Source organism: Podarcis vaucheri, assembly GCF_965113315.1.
Source record: "Podarcis vaucheri genome assembly, chromosome: 6".
NCBI classification, from domain to species: Eukaryota; Metazoa; Chordata; class Lepidosauria; order Squamata; family Lacertidae; genus Podarcis; species Podarcis vaucheri.
Window position 1 is genome coordinate 48854813 of NC_138764.1, and position 14499 is coordinate 48869311.

The 14499-nt window shown below is 42.6% G+C and overlaps 1 protein-coding gene across 1 annotated transcript; it reads right to left on the reverse strand.

Annotated features, from left to right (window-relative positions):
• Positions 1-403: 403 nt before the first annotated feature.
• CIMAP2 (ciliary microtubule associated protein 2) lies at positions 404-14483 on the reverse strand. Its single transcript, XM_082228782.1, has 10 exons — positions 14345-14483; positions 11810-11897; positions 10099-10269; positions 8884-9006; positions 6130-6258; positions 5716-5859; positions 4399-4563; positions 3690-3818; positions 1190-1320; positions 404-715 (listed from the first exon to the last, which is right to left on the reverse strand). The coding sequence occupies exons 1-10, from the start codon at positions 14395-14397 to the stop codon at positions 670-672; spliced, it is 1179 nt and encodes a 392-aa protein (XP_082084908.1). The 5' UTR covers positions 14398-14483; the 3' UTR covers positions 404-669.
• Positions 14484-14499: the final 16 nt, after the last annotated feature.

Sequence of the window (14499 nt, forward strand, 5' to 3'; positions counted from 1 at the left end):
TTCATGCCAATCATCCCTGTTGGAATACGGTCTTATATCTCTAGCAACTGCTGCTATTTCTGTTCGTGTGACTGCATTGAAGGATTGCACAAGGTTTATATGTGCACATACATTGTACACCTGCCAAGTTAACTTCAGGTATTACACTGGAGCCAAGAAGCTCCTCCTCCTCCTCCATCACCATCAACCAGCATGTATTGGTGCTTCTGATACGAGTTCAGACTTTCCAGGTAGATCCCTGGCAGAGGAGAGGCACTTTAAAAACACCTGACCCTGATTGTCTGCAATATTTGGAGGAACTAGCAGCAACTGCAGACTGTGCTTTCTTTACTCATACAACTGACTAGTACAATTATTATTATTTTTTGTTGGTGTTGACTACTTGTAACAGTAAGCAGTTCAGTTTGTGTCTAGCATTTTTAATATTGATATAATTACATCAGCATGCTGGTTTTCAAAAAACACATTAACCATATTCCACCAAGTGTCTTGATTTGAGTGTTATACATAATTACCAAGAAATGATTGTAGGTGGGTACGGGATACGATATAGCAAATGTTGAGGTGTCTGTGTCCTCTTGGCAGGATTTTTTATGGACATTAACCAGAAATGCAGCTGATACCTGGTGACTTAACTATGTTTCAGGAAGCAACATGGCTTCAGGTAGATTAACAGAGTTTTTGGAGGCCTTTATTAACAGGCGTAATCCTCTCCCTGAAAAAGAAGATTGAATTGTTAGAACAGAAAGCCAGCAAAATGTTTACCTTCAAAGAGATGCAAATGAGCTGAAAATTGCACCCAATTCAAGAATTAATTTTAGGAATTCTAGTTAAGCTCCACTCCTTTTGGGTTCTAGTTTATTGTTCCCCTGGTTTGTCTAGCCTTATGGAAGCAGAATGGGCAACATCTTTTTATCTCCACATGAGACATTTTCACTCTAAACGCTTCCTGTCCCACTGGCCTGAGCCAAATCCTCAACATTTCACAAGCCCAATTCTATTACTATTCTAGATCCTGAAAAGTTTCCAAATTCTAAAACTAAGTTACAATCAAAACTTGTCATCCAAAACAAGGCATGCAAATTAGGCCAAGTGTACAAATTTGAATGAATTGCTCAAGCACAATTTCACGTACTGCTAGAACTTAGAAGTTGCTGCTTCCTCTGTGTTTTGTAATTTTTTTACTTACTGTAAGCACTTGTCCCTCTCCAGGTTACTAAGGTAACGCTGTGTATCATGCATATAAAGGGAACGGTATCTGATCTTCTTTCGGTATTTCTCATGTTTCATAGTATCATAGCGGCCAACTCCAACTGGGTTCTATAAACAGGAAAGCAGACAAGGAGCAGCTTTGGGTATCCTGAGATGCAGATCTGTAAAGCCCTTGAGCATCCACTTCTTGTCTGGCCAATGGAATGAAAGTAAGCTCATGCTGGGGAGATGAATGGGTATTAAGCATTCCCTCTGTGCAAAATCCCCTTTTGGCATTAGACAGTAAAAGTGCAAAATGCACAGGTTTGGACTACTTTCACAACTGCTTGTTAATGTTCCCTGTTATGTCTGAGACTTTCTGATTTTTGTGAGTGACATCATGAATGTTCAGCTGCACTATAGTGAAGATGATACCACCTCTCATCTTTATAACATTGGAACAGACATCCACCTCATTGATACCCAATATACATCTACATGTCTTGTCATAAGGTCCTCCAGATGTTGGTGGACTACAACTTCCATCGTCCGTGGACATTGGTCATGCTGGGGCTGATGGGAGTTGTAGTTCAACATACAGAGAGCCACAGACTCCCCCCACATGTCTTAAAGGAAGACTTCTGATCCTCTCAAAGGGAGAATGGGTTGAAAGAATTGTGAACATAGCCTTAAAGGCTTTGACATCACAATCCAAAGGCTCACTCCACTTATTCATGAATATCTATAAGTGCAGTGGATTAGTCTAATGAGTAGAATGATTTCAAACCAATCTATTTGGACAATATACCAATGGCTTGACCCTATATTAGGCCATGCCATCTAGTCCTCCAACAGCCCCACCCCCACGATTTCACACTGGGATTCCTGTCACCAGAAATGTCAGTGGCCCTGCTAGAGGGAAATGTTCCACAATCCACCTAGCCTTTTATTGGGGGCAAAGCCTTCTCCCTTGCTGCTGTTAGGAAGTTGCCTAAAAAATAAATTGGCCCATGTAATTCAGCACTGTCTGCACTGACTGGGGGCCGCTGTCCAGGGTTTCAGGTGAAAGTCCACCTGCCCACTGACTGAGAATGACAAACATTGGACCTGGGACCTTTGGCATGCCAAACACTGGCTCTTCTTCTGAGCTATGCCTCTTTTCCAATGTTGCCATTAGTACAATTGCTGTAGGGAGAGGCCATGTATCTAAAACGCCTCTGCAAAGGGTCCTCCTTGTCCCCTTGGGGCAAGAATGGCAGTAGAAGAGAGAGAGGCTGTTCCGGCTATCAACAACACCCCATTTGCATGTTTTGTACTTGAGAACATCAATCCCCTCTTTCATTTCCATATGTGTACAAGAATTCTCATTCATTTTGCTAACTCTGGCTATTTGAACCCAGATCACTGAGCAGGCCCCTCTGAAGTAGGCTTTTTTGAGATGTCCCAGTGGCCAGAGCAAAACGATTTGCTCCTCCATTGCATTAAAAACTCTCGAACCGCCAGCAGGTAAGTTCAGTTCTCTGCCAACTTTATCCGCGACACTTAATCACCACCAGCAAAGTTCCCCATCAATTATGAAAGAGCCCTTCATTCTTGACCTCTTTTAAGTTCCCTGCTCTCCAGGATCAAGGAGAGAGAACAAACCCTGCCTGGGAGTCCTTACCTGTTCCCTAAGTGGAAGTGAACTCTTTCAAATGAAAGCTTTCGCTGACTGAGTCCTCCCAGCTTTGTTCCAGTTCACCACAGGAACCCAGAAAAGATGAATGCAGATGATACAAGAAAAGGCACAAGGAGAAGGAGGAACAGAGCCAGAGCCATCCCTTTGGCACATCATTACTAAAAGGAGTTTTAGCCTATCAGCAAAAGGGATGCGGCACTATCAAACAATCTAAAATAGATTCCCTCAACCCAGCACAGAGTAAGGGGCACTTGAGCCTAGCGGAGACAAAAGTATTTTATTTGAGCACTGCAAAATTCCTGATCATAAATGTGTTTGCTTGGGGGGAAATAGTCCTACTTCTAAGTAAGTACACATAGGAGCGTGGTCAAAGTATAAGGCAGGGATGGCCGGATGTGTGTGTGGCCCCACCTGCAACTTGGCAGTGGCAGAGGAAATGTTTCCAACCAATCCAGTTCTCTGCCACTTCACCATTAGTGCCTTTGCCATGCTTCCTGGTGGGCTCATGTGGGATATCCATTGCTCCATTGAGCCCCTTCTCAGGACAGGCAAATCTATCCATTTTGATTTCTCTCCGTTTCTCATTTTCCCATTTAGTACATACATTACTTGGCAGGAGAACTGCACTGGAATATCTGGAGAAGTGCAAATTTTGAAAGATGGCTGTGTTTCGATTTCCATAGTTTTTCAGGAAGGGCAAGTTAGGTAGCTGCACCTTTATATGCAAACTGAATTCAAATTCTCTCCCTTTCTGCCACTGGGAAAATTACGGCAAGCGGTCTTTCTTAGTCAAACTCTGATCATATAATTTCCCACTCACAGCATTTCCAACAAACAGACGGTATGCTTTCCTGTCAAATCTTTTTGCACCAATCCAGAACGGTGGCTGATTTTCATACTCTCTTCTCTTGATGGGCTTTATGTCGTATGAGCCTGGCCCTGTCAGGTACTGTAACAAGTAAAATAAATTACTTTGAACCAGTGAATACAACAGTTGTGTAGCAGCACAAAGAGTATAGAAAAGTATCCTGGGGGAGATACAGCTAGCTACATTGAGCCAGAGACACAGCACAACGTTTTGCTAGAGATTCCCCTTGTTCACTTGACTAGCAATATTGTCTGATTGAGTGCTTACCAGTTTGGAAGTCACATAAAATACTGGCTTCTATGTACTTGGAGCAAGATACGCCTATGACATTTATGAAACAAAGGTTGAAACACAACCACCAAAACATATTAATTTGATGCTATCTCACAATGGACTCTGCCCCCAAACCCCTAGACTCCAGGTGCGTGGCTGGTTGCCCTCAACTCTGCTTGGTTGATTAGCTGCAGTTCGGCATCTACCTAAAGCTGAGGAGTTAGTTCTATAATAGCCTGGGGCCCGTAGTAGACTGCCCTAGCAGCCTGCTTGTTCTTTGATGTTTGTTCCCCACTCACCCTTTTCACCTCACACGACTTCCCAACCCTGCCATCCGGAAGAAACTGGCACTGTGATTGCAACCAAGAAGCAATGGAAAGTCACCTACTTGTTCACGTGGACACTGGCTGACAGTGGCCCAGAAGATCCGATCGGAGGGGCACTTGGGATTCCAAACATGACTGCCGAAAGTGCCATGCTTCCTTTTATCCCTTGATTCTAGTTCTTCCAGGAAGCTCTTCAATGTGGTGCCACTCAGTTCGATGGACTTTTTCTAGAAACATTAAACAAGGAAAGGAGACAGTTGTACCTTGGATCTCGAACACCTTGCAACTCAAATGTTTTGGCTCCTGAATGCCACAAACCCAGATTCCGTTCAACAGCCAAGGTACAACTGTATATCAAATCTGTACAATTTTACAAAAGGAGGAGGAGGAGGAGGAGGAGGAGAAGGAGAAGGAAGAAAGTCACCTGAGGGTACTCTTGTTGCTGTTCTTTCATGGAATACAGTTATAATTTTCACACGCCACACACATACCCACAAGCTCAATAATCTGAAGGAAGATTGTATCAGGTTCAATGATCTTATATAAAATGAATTTTCAACATGCATTGTGTAGGCTTACAACAGTTAAAATGCACGTAATGCAATTGAATTTGTTGAACTGTAGAATCTGCCCTGATTCTGCTTTTCCTCTACCACCGCTGATTGACTGCTTTTTCTATACTGTTTTCATTCAACCTGTAAATTTATCCATTTTGGAAAAGGAAAGCAATGCAATATTTATCACTGGCGGAAAATTTAGAAGAAAGGGCCATCCCCAAGATTTCCTATGCCCACCCTCCTCCAAACAGCTGCAGTTATTTGCATTGTTTAGCCTCAGATCCATCTGTAGTATTGTATAATACAAGATTTGTTGTAAGGGTGCTGAGATAATTAATGGAATATGCGGTGTATTGGAACACTTGTGACAAAATGCTAAATAAGTACTTAATCATCAATATAATCGGAATAGTTTGCTCACCCTGGTCTTGAGTGTTAGAAACATTAAAAATAATATTACAGTGGAGACATTTGAACTCTTACAAATGCCTGTCTAATAATTTAGACATTTTTCATCTGAAGCACCAGTGTTCCAAGTAGCAGAACCTGACAGATCACAAAACTTCAAAATTTAACACATACAAAATTATTTCTTTTTGTGTTTCTTTTTGTATTTTCTTCTTTTTAAAGACAATCAGAATCTTCTTTAATTCCATTACTCCAAAAGTTGGAGGCTTAAAAGAAGCATGTGGGGAAGGTTCATGGGCTTTCTGATGTTTTGCCAGTCAGTCTGAAGTTTGGCAACTCTATCATTTGAATTACTAACCAGCAACATGACGCTTTAAAAAAAAGTTTGCAAGCAAAGAAGATGAGTGTACATACATCAGTAGCGTAATGCCCACAGACAATAGGCTTTGACCTGTCTCCTGTGAAGGTTTCATAAGGGCCTTTTAAGCTGACCACGCGTTTCAGCATCTCATCCACCCCATTTTTGATATTGTAGGTGCCAGGTCCCAAACCACTTCCCTGAAATCAAGGATTAAGAAAGTATTAGGGAGAGGGAGAGCCTTCTTAAGCAGTTTGCAAAACTGTAGCATCTGTTGCGTTGAATAGGCGAGGACTTGGTCCTGATGTGGCTGTAGTTGTATGAAACTACATGGGATAATAATCCCGTGCCAAAGGTGTGGCATGGGAATGCGATCCCGTATCAGCAACACAAGCCTTCTCCAGCCAGTTCAACAGGAAGACTTTGAAGATTGAGAGCAGCTAAGCAGAGAACTAAGAAACTAAACTTGCCACATTGGGAAAGGCGAAGCATTTTGAAGTTTTACTGTCCATTATTCCAAGTGCAGTCACAGAGCGTTTTTCCTTTTTATCCAGGGCAGCATAAGGATTTCCATAGGTTCCTGGGCCAGGATAACATTCCTAGGATGTTAGGGTGGAGAGAGAGAGAGAGAGCGCATTAACATAACCACAGCAGAGCAATGCCCATCTCTTATCTGGACTCTACATTGTTTCCAATGGTGCTTCAAGACTGCTGCTGTTTTTGAGCTGAATGCAACCACATGCTGGCAATTTCATGTTATGCAATTATAGTTGATTTTGAGCTCCTGCTCACCAAGTGCATCTTACCAAAATACTGGACATTTTGCATTAAGAGAAATGATGGGGAATTGCACTAGAAAGCACATACATAGTCACATTTATTATGACACCATGTCATCTAACCTTCCTGCAAACAAATCAGACTCTATGTTCATTAAATAGCTAGTGTTGTCTAATCACCTGACAAACTAATTAGGAGGAATACTCAATAATTATTAGTGAAGTCTTGGGCTGGTAGTTCTTATTTGGTAGGGCTCGTGTGAAAACAGCAGGCATTCAAAGGGTGGAGCTTTCCCCAGCAATTGGATGGGGCAATGAGAAAAGTTTCACCTACAGAATGAATTTCTGCTTGTCACACTGTTGTTAAAGGTACAGAAGGCCTGCCAGAGGAAAAACTCTAGATCAGGGATGGGAAACGTGTGACCCTTCAGATTTTGTTAGGCTACAACTCCCATCATCCCTGACCCTGGGGCACACTGGCTGGGGCTGATGGAGTCCAACAAGATCTGGAGGGCCACAGGTTATTAATCCCTGTCTTGCTGTTTTCTGCTACATGTACATAAGCTGGTTCTTCATGTCTACCAATTGCTTCCTAGTTGCCTCTTGCGGAGGAAATAGCTCAGGTTCTTGTAGGAAGGCAAGGAGCCTTCCCTGGACTTCAGGAGCGAGGAGGTGCTTTAAAAAAAACCACACACACACACACACACTTTTACTGAGATTTGTATCAGCTACAAAAACAACCAAAACCTCGCACAGACTAGAGTATTACATATGTCCATATCCTTTGATACTTTAAGACAGTTTCCCTTTTGTGGTACTATCTTTGCTACTGTGACATAGGTGAGGGTAGAAAAACCTGGCTTTTTGGAATATGTTGATTAAAGAAAATCATTACAAAAACAATTCCTGGAAAATCTGCACAATAGTTCAGAACAAAGAAAACAGTACAACGCAATGAATAATACTGTGATTAAAGGTATTTTGAAGGCAAAGCAATCTTTCCAGCGGTTAAGAGTTGTAGTACTTTTTTTTTTAAATGTGTTTCACCTACTAATCCACTGTGAGTCACTCTTGCTTCATAAATGTGTCAGTCCGGTGATGAATAATTTTTATTTTGCTGGTGCTAAACCACAAAACCGTTGGAAGGCAGCCAATATATCTGTCCTTCATTCCCACCTCCATGATTCACAAAGAATGGAAGATGTGCGGAGAGCTGAATCTTGAGCCTTTCACCACGCCAACTCTCCATCTACATCAAAATCTTTCTTTTTTTACGACACAAGCTCAGTTGTTGTAGCACTATAACTCCCATTATTCCTCACTGTTGGCTATTCTGGCTGGGAATAATGGGACTTGGGAGCCCAATACATATGGAGGACCACAGGCTTCCCACCCCTACTTACGGACTCCTGAGGTAATGAGCAGGTGGTAGACTCTACAGGTGATAGGAGCGGAGGAAGGAGGAATGTACACACTGAAAGGAGCACAAAGCAGGTGACCATAGCAATGGCAGCCATTAGTACATGCATAATGGCTGCAATCTCATTTATGACACGTTAGAACAAGGGGGTTTTAGATGTTGAGCCAAATGTAAACCCAGAGGCGGTTTTAAGGTAGTGTGACCAGTTCGGCTGCACTGGGCACTGTGCTGCTGGGGGCATCACAACAATGCTGTAGAGTGGAGCAAAAGAGGTGGAAGGTGCCAAATTTTAGTGTCACACAGAGCGCCACTGTAATTTGAGAACCCACGGTCCACCTCTGGTAACCCCCCTAGTAGGAACAAAACCCAAATAGTTGACTTCTGTATGCTGATGCTGCAGTCCCACCAGCCTTTCTTGATGCTCTGGAGAGACATAGGCTCACATTACTGGGGACAGTGGCTTCACGGTGTGGTTTCTCTAAGCCTACTTTTCAGCCTAGACCCATAACGTAGGTTTTAAAGACTGAATGTTCTTGGTAGGTTGTCAACTCTCCTTTTTTAGCAGAGGTTGGATGGCCATCTGTCATGGATGCTTTAGTTGAGATTCCTGCATTGCAGGGGGTTGAAGCAGATGAGTATAGAGTCGGGGATCCCTTCCAACTCTATGATTCCTTTAAAACGGAGACAATTTCTTTTAATAAAAATCTCTATTATTTTCATAATGGAATATGTTGGCGTGGTGAATGGCTCAAGATTCAGCTGTCCACACATCTTCCATTCCATGTGAATCATGGAGGCGGGAATGCATAATGGAATATGTTTTGCATCAATACGGAATTGCACCACAACTGGTGGTTTGAAAGACAGGATCAATGGAACCAAGACAAACAAATAAAACCCCACAATCCAGGTAGCAAAGTTGAAGACGATACTAAAAATAGCAAATTCAAAGTAGATATGGCAAAAACCATTCGCAAAGAATGATGCATTTCACACAATTCATTCCAACAAGGACAGATGCCTACCCTGATGCGGTCTTTAAATCTCACTGCTCCGGTGTCACATATTCCTCTAATGCTGTGTGGACGTTTCTCTTGGAGTTGTAGAAAATCTGAGTACTCATAAGTCCCAGGACCCAGCTTTGCTTTCTTGGAGAGAGAAAGGATGCACGTGAATAGGGTTAAGAGATGGCATGTGCAGCTTTAAAACAGCCATCTGGTATGTGGAGTTTGTGGCAGCACAGGAATGAGGTGGAGCATAGCTCCAGGCTTTATTTTATTTTTCACAGCAGATTGTGCCCCCGGCTAGTGGCAGAAACTAGGCTGAGGGTGATTGAAAGGTAGGTCTGACCTGGTACATGACCCCTTTGTTAGGGAAGCCAGGCTCAGATATGAATGTCATAATTCATCAGGAGTTATTCTGGAGTGTATATGCCAAATATTGGAAATAACTGTGTTATATATAATTGGCAGATAGAAGAGTGGAAGCACCTCTTTTTTATCTTTTTTTGTTTTTGCTTCCTTCCTACTTAGTTTTTGATAGTATTTTATTAATATTAAATAATACTGCTTATGGTTAAAGTAAAGGTAAATGACCCCTGGATAGTTAAGTCCAGTCAAAGGTGATTATGGCATGTGGCACTTCTCTCACTTCAGGCCGAGGGAGCCAGCGTTTGTCCACAGACAGCTTTCCGGGTCATGTGGCCAACATGACTAAACTGCTACTGGCACAACGGGACACTGTGATGGAAGCCAGAGCACATGGAAATGCTGTTTACCTTCCCGCCACAGCGGTACCTATTTATCTACTTGCACAGGTATGTTTTTGAACTGCTAGGTTGGCAGGAGCTGGGACAGAGCAACAGGAGCTCACCCTTTCACACAGATACGAACCACTGACCTTCAGTTCAGCAAGCCCAAGAGGCTCAGTGGTTTAGACCACAATGCCACCCGCGTATTTGCCTGAGAAATAGACAGCGGTGAGAAGATTCCCCCTTACACTTGCCTGATGCCCATTGTTACGCTTGATGGGCCTTTCCTTCATATTTCACAATGATAACATTCTTGGTTATGTAACAAAGACAAACCACATGCCATTTGGAAAATACTCTTAAAGATGATACCAGTCTCAGAGAAAACTGTGGGCCCGTGTCCTCGGTTGTATCTGAAATGAAACTAGCTGATATTTTAACCCCTTGACTAAACCAACATGTAACAAAGAGCTTGAAGCCAAACACTCACCAGAGCTTTCGCCCTGCTGCATATTTCCTTAAAATTGAAATGTGGCATTTTGGTGAGCCTTGCTGCCTCCTGGGCTTTCGCCCAACTAGAGCTTGACATCTTCTTATGCAGATGACTAGAACTGAAGCCTCCATAGTCAATACTGTAGGTGCCTGGTCCTAATTTTCGGTTCTAAAGAAAGGTATGGTTATTTTCTGCATTTGCTTGCATAGCTACAGTTCCTTCGAAAAACGGCATCACCAGGGCTAGATAAACTATTAGGTAAAAAGTGTGTACATTCTGAAGCACCCTGGTTCAATGGGTATCCTTCAGCATTAGTTATCCCATTTCAGCAGGATATTTTAATATGCTAATGAAGGCTTCGACTGATATCTGTTAAACTACAGATATTGCTCTTGGATCTCAATCCACCTACCCACATCACTCATCAATACCTCTGACATCAATACCTCTGACATCCACAAATGGAACCATAATACTCCCTCTCCAGTTCATATTCATATTCTAGAACCATCACAGAGCTCAGGGAGGGGCTCTTCCCATTTGTTGGCTGCCAGAGAGTCCATTGCTTTCTTGATGGCTCTGTCCCTTCTCTTAGTCCTCTTTTAATAGTCTGTCTCCCCAGGTGATTTACCTGCCATGGGAAGCTGGTTTGACGTGTATTTTAACATGCTAAATCCAGCATCTGGCAGCCCACAAGCATTGATTCAATTCTGACACTTACTAAATTCAGGAATGGTGGCTGCTTTGCACCCACAAACTCTGGCACCCAAACTCATAACAATATGATGCCGTCGTCCTTCTGCTCAAGGAGAAGACAACTTTCACCCTCTCCAATAGCAAACTCGGGCTGTGAATGCTGACAGAAATGAGGCTAAAACGCAGGCAATGAAAAACAAGGAGGTGGCGTCATAATGCTTTGAGAGACCCCGAGGTTTCCAGAACTATAAACAGTGCTATTTTCTGGGGGGATGCAGGGGTACGCATACTCCTAAACATTTTGTGAATCGAAGTTTGGCCTCATTGAGGTGCAGTATTTCAATATGAGTAGGAAAATGAGAACACCCCTAAACATTTTTTTTAGACAGAAAGCACTGACTATAAAAGATATTAAAACAGACCCTCAGGGGGCAAAATATCCGCCAAAAGGGGAAAAAAGGAGGATCAAGCACATTTAGTAGCCACAGAATGTTGAGTATCAGTTGGAAAGGAAAAGAAAAACTGAAGTGGGGGTGGAATAGCATATCCTGGAGGAAAGCATGGCTGGATAGAACCATGAAAAAGAGCACTCCTATTAGGACTCGGAGTCCCAGTCCATTTCATTAGAGAAAAGCCAATTATGTCTTGACCATGCTCTAGAATGATCAAGGAGTGGAATCCCTCTAGGGCTAGGCAATGTACATCTAAATTGGCTTGTATGATACTCCACATGGGTGGCATGCAAGCAACTGCTTCTATGAGCAGACTACTCAAATGAAATAGTTTGACATCACAACAGCAAACTCCCAAGAGATTGTCCCTCTGTAAATAGTCAGTTTGCAGCTATAGTGGGAGACAAAGTTCTGGATGGTCTAAAGTAGATGCGGGGGTAGGGGTGGTGGTGGTGGAGGGAATACTGTACATTAAAAAAATATTGTTCAACCACGCATACAGTAAAACTGAAGACTAGGTTTGCTTTGTGCATGTGAGGCACCCTGAGATATAGACTCACCAAGTCTGAGCAGACCGTTTTGGTGTATGGGGCCTGCAGGTAAGTACTTGGTCTCTTGACATCTGGATAAATTGCTGACACATCAAATCTAGCCAGAGAAATACAAATATGGAGAGCTGAAGGATCCTGCTGGGGCCATTTGAATCAAAGTCATGTAACACAGTTGCTTTCAAAACAATTTCTGACACTCTAGCTATATAACCACAATAATAGCTTCAGGGTATATATAAGCAGCCAACCTGTGTTTGGAATGATGCAGAGTGCTGCTTCAAAATCCAGATCCTGCAGCTCAGTGTCTCCAGCAGTGCTATTATTCAAGAAAAAGAGGTGCCAGAACTCCCCTTGTTCTCTTAGAAGGGCAATGGCACCCACCTGAGAGGTGCTGGAACTTGAGTTCCAGCAAATTCCAGCTGAGAAAAAGCCCTGGTCTCCAGTTAATTTGTCTATAAGGTTAGAACCAGTCCAGGTGTTTTGCTGTCTGACTTGGAGCCTGGAGGACAAGATGGTGCCTCCCTCCCTCCCTCCCCCCACTTCCATATACAGAAGCTAAGCAGGTGAGCACTTGACTCTTACTTCAGTGCTGCCTGGTAATGATGAGCAGCAGCACCCCCCCCCATCATACCTGAGGGCAGCAGGGGGTACATGCCACTTGGTCCTTCAACACCTTTACACAACTCCTTACCTACCAGCATCTGCTGCCTGAGGTACTTGCCTGTCTGCCTAATAGTAGGACCAGCCCTGTATGAGGTTGTTTCAGAGCTCGATCTGACTTGCAGAATTCTGGCACAGGGTAATCTACATTAAAATCCTTCCCCCTATATGCCCCCCTGCCCCCTGAAATTGGTTCAAGGGGCTGTTGGGAGGATCTCCAGAACAGCACATGAAAGGGGGTGTTTGTTTCATCTGGCAAGCTGGTGTGCTTACAGAGATAAAGCATTTGTAATAGAAGTAACATTTGAATTGAATTTGAAGCGTCTAACAGCTGAGGCAAATGGGAAGCCCTCTAAGGTGTGAATTAGTGGCGCCCAACTTGTGACCCTGCAGATGTTGTTGGACTCCTTTTTAAAATGTTTGATGTTTTATGATGCGTTTATATGTGCTGGAAGCCACTCAAAGTTTCTGGGGTAACCCAGCCAGATGGGTGGGGAATAAATAATAAAATTATTATTAGTAGTATAATTATTATTATTTTATTGGCACCAGCCAGTGTGGCCAATGTTCTGGGATGATGGAGTCAAACATCTGCAAGGCCACAGGTTGCACACTCCCGCTATGGAAGGAAACTACAACCCTATTATGTCTTATTATGAGTACATTTGTGCGGTTGAAGTTGTCTTCTATTAAGGAGCCAACAGATCTGTGTTCTAGGTTGATGTGATGCGCAGAATTCAGTTCTGAGCAGGTTCAGGGGTATGTTTGTTTGCTTGTGTAGGATTGTGTCTTAGGGTATGTCTACATGGACTTTGAACCAAGATAAATACAGATCTACAAGACAGAAACTGTATATGATCCATACTTGTGTGACTATTTGTATGTGACAACTTACATTTCTTGCAAAATTAAAATCCATGGTGAATTATTTGTAAGCATTGTACCACGAACACAAGTGGTATATGAACTGGAGCTTGGTTTTTAAAACACAAAATGCCTGCATTACTCAAAGCTGCCAGAAAAGAGCGCCCTCTGCTCAAAATCCCAGAAATCTGGAAGGATGGCTGTGGTTTCTCTCTCTCTCTCTCTCATATTTTTTTTTAAATTCAACCAGATATCCACATACAGCATCCCAAGAACATAAAAGAAAAAGACAATAAAAACAACATCCTCAACAACATCTACATCAAAAAGAAAAAATCCTAAGCACGATGTTAAACACAAAATGACAAACTGAAAATGGTCTTATTACTATAGACCCGACTTCCTGTCCACTCCTTACCTCAGATAATCTTCATTAGTTTACTGCCATTACACCATACATTTCATCAAAATGTAAATACGATTGAACTATGTTATCTCTCACTGCAAACTTAAAACTGCTACTAAAGTTATTCAAATGCTGCGACAGAATTTAAACTGGGATAATTATTTTTCAAGTATATTTTAAAGGCTTCCCATTTTGAAATAAATGCTTGTTTTGAGTTGTTCTTTATTTTTTCAGGCTATCTAATTCTGCATATTCCACTAATTTTGAAATCCATTCTTTCTTTGGGGGTATTTTATCACTCTTCCAATTTGCTGCTATAAGAACTCTTGCAGCCACCATGGCATATAAAAAAAAATCTTTTGCTTTTTTGGGAATATCCAGGTCTGTAATTCCCAGAATAAAGGCTTCTGGTATTTTTCCTAAGGGAAGGATGGCTGTGGTTTCTCAAGTGGGAAGGCCACTCACCACATGCTCAGAGACTCTTATATTTTCCGTCTTTCAGGACTGATCGTTGATAAGCCCTAGCACAAGTTATGCCCTGTCTTCGAGAAGGTGTAATCTTTTTTTATTTTTAAAAAAGAAACCAACCCGATTCCTGTGGGAGCAGCCCTTACCTTGCCGTTTGACTCCAAAAGGGGGCACCTGTGAATCCCTTTGGCTCCTCCATCCTCTGATGCTTGGAGCAGAAGAAGGACAACCCCCTTCCTTCTTGGAGATTGCTTCTGACAAGAGCTCTGGAACTTCACTGCCATGACAACACTAGATGCTT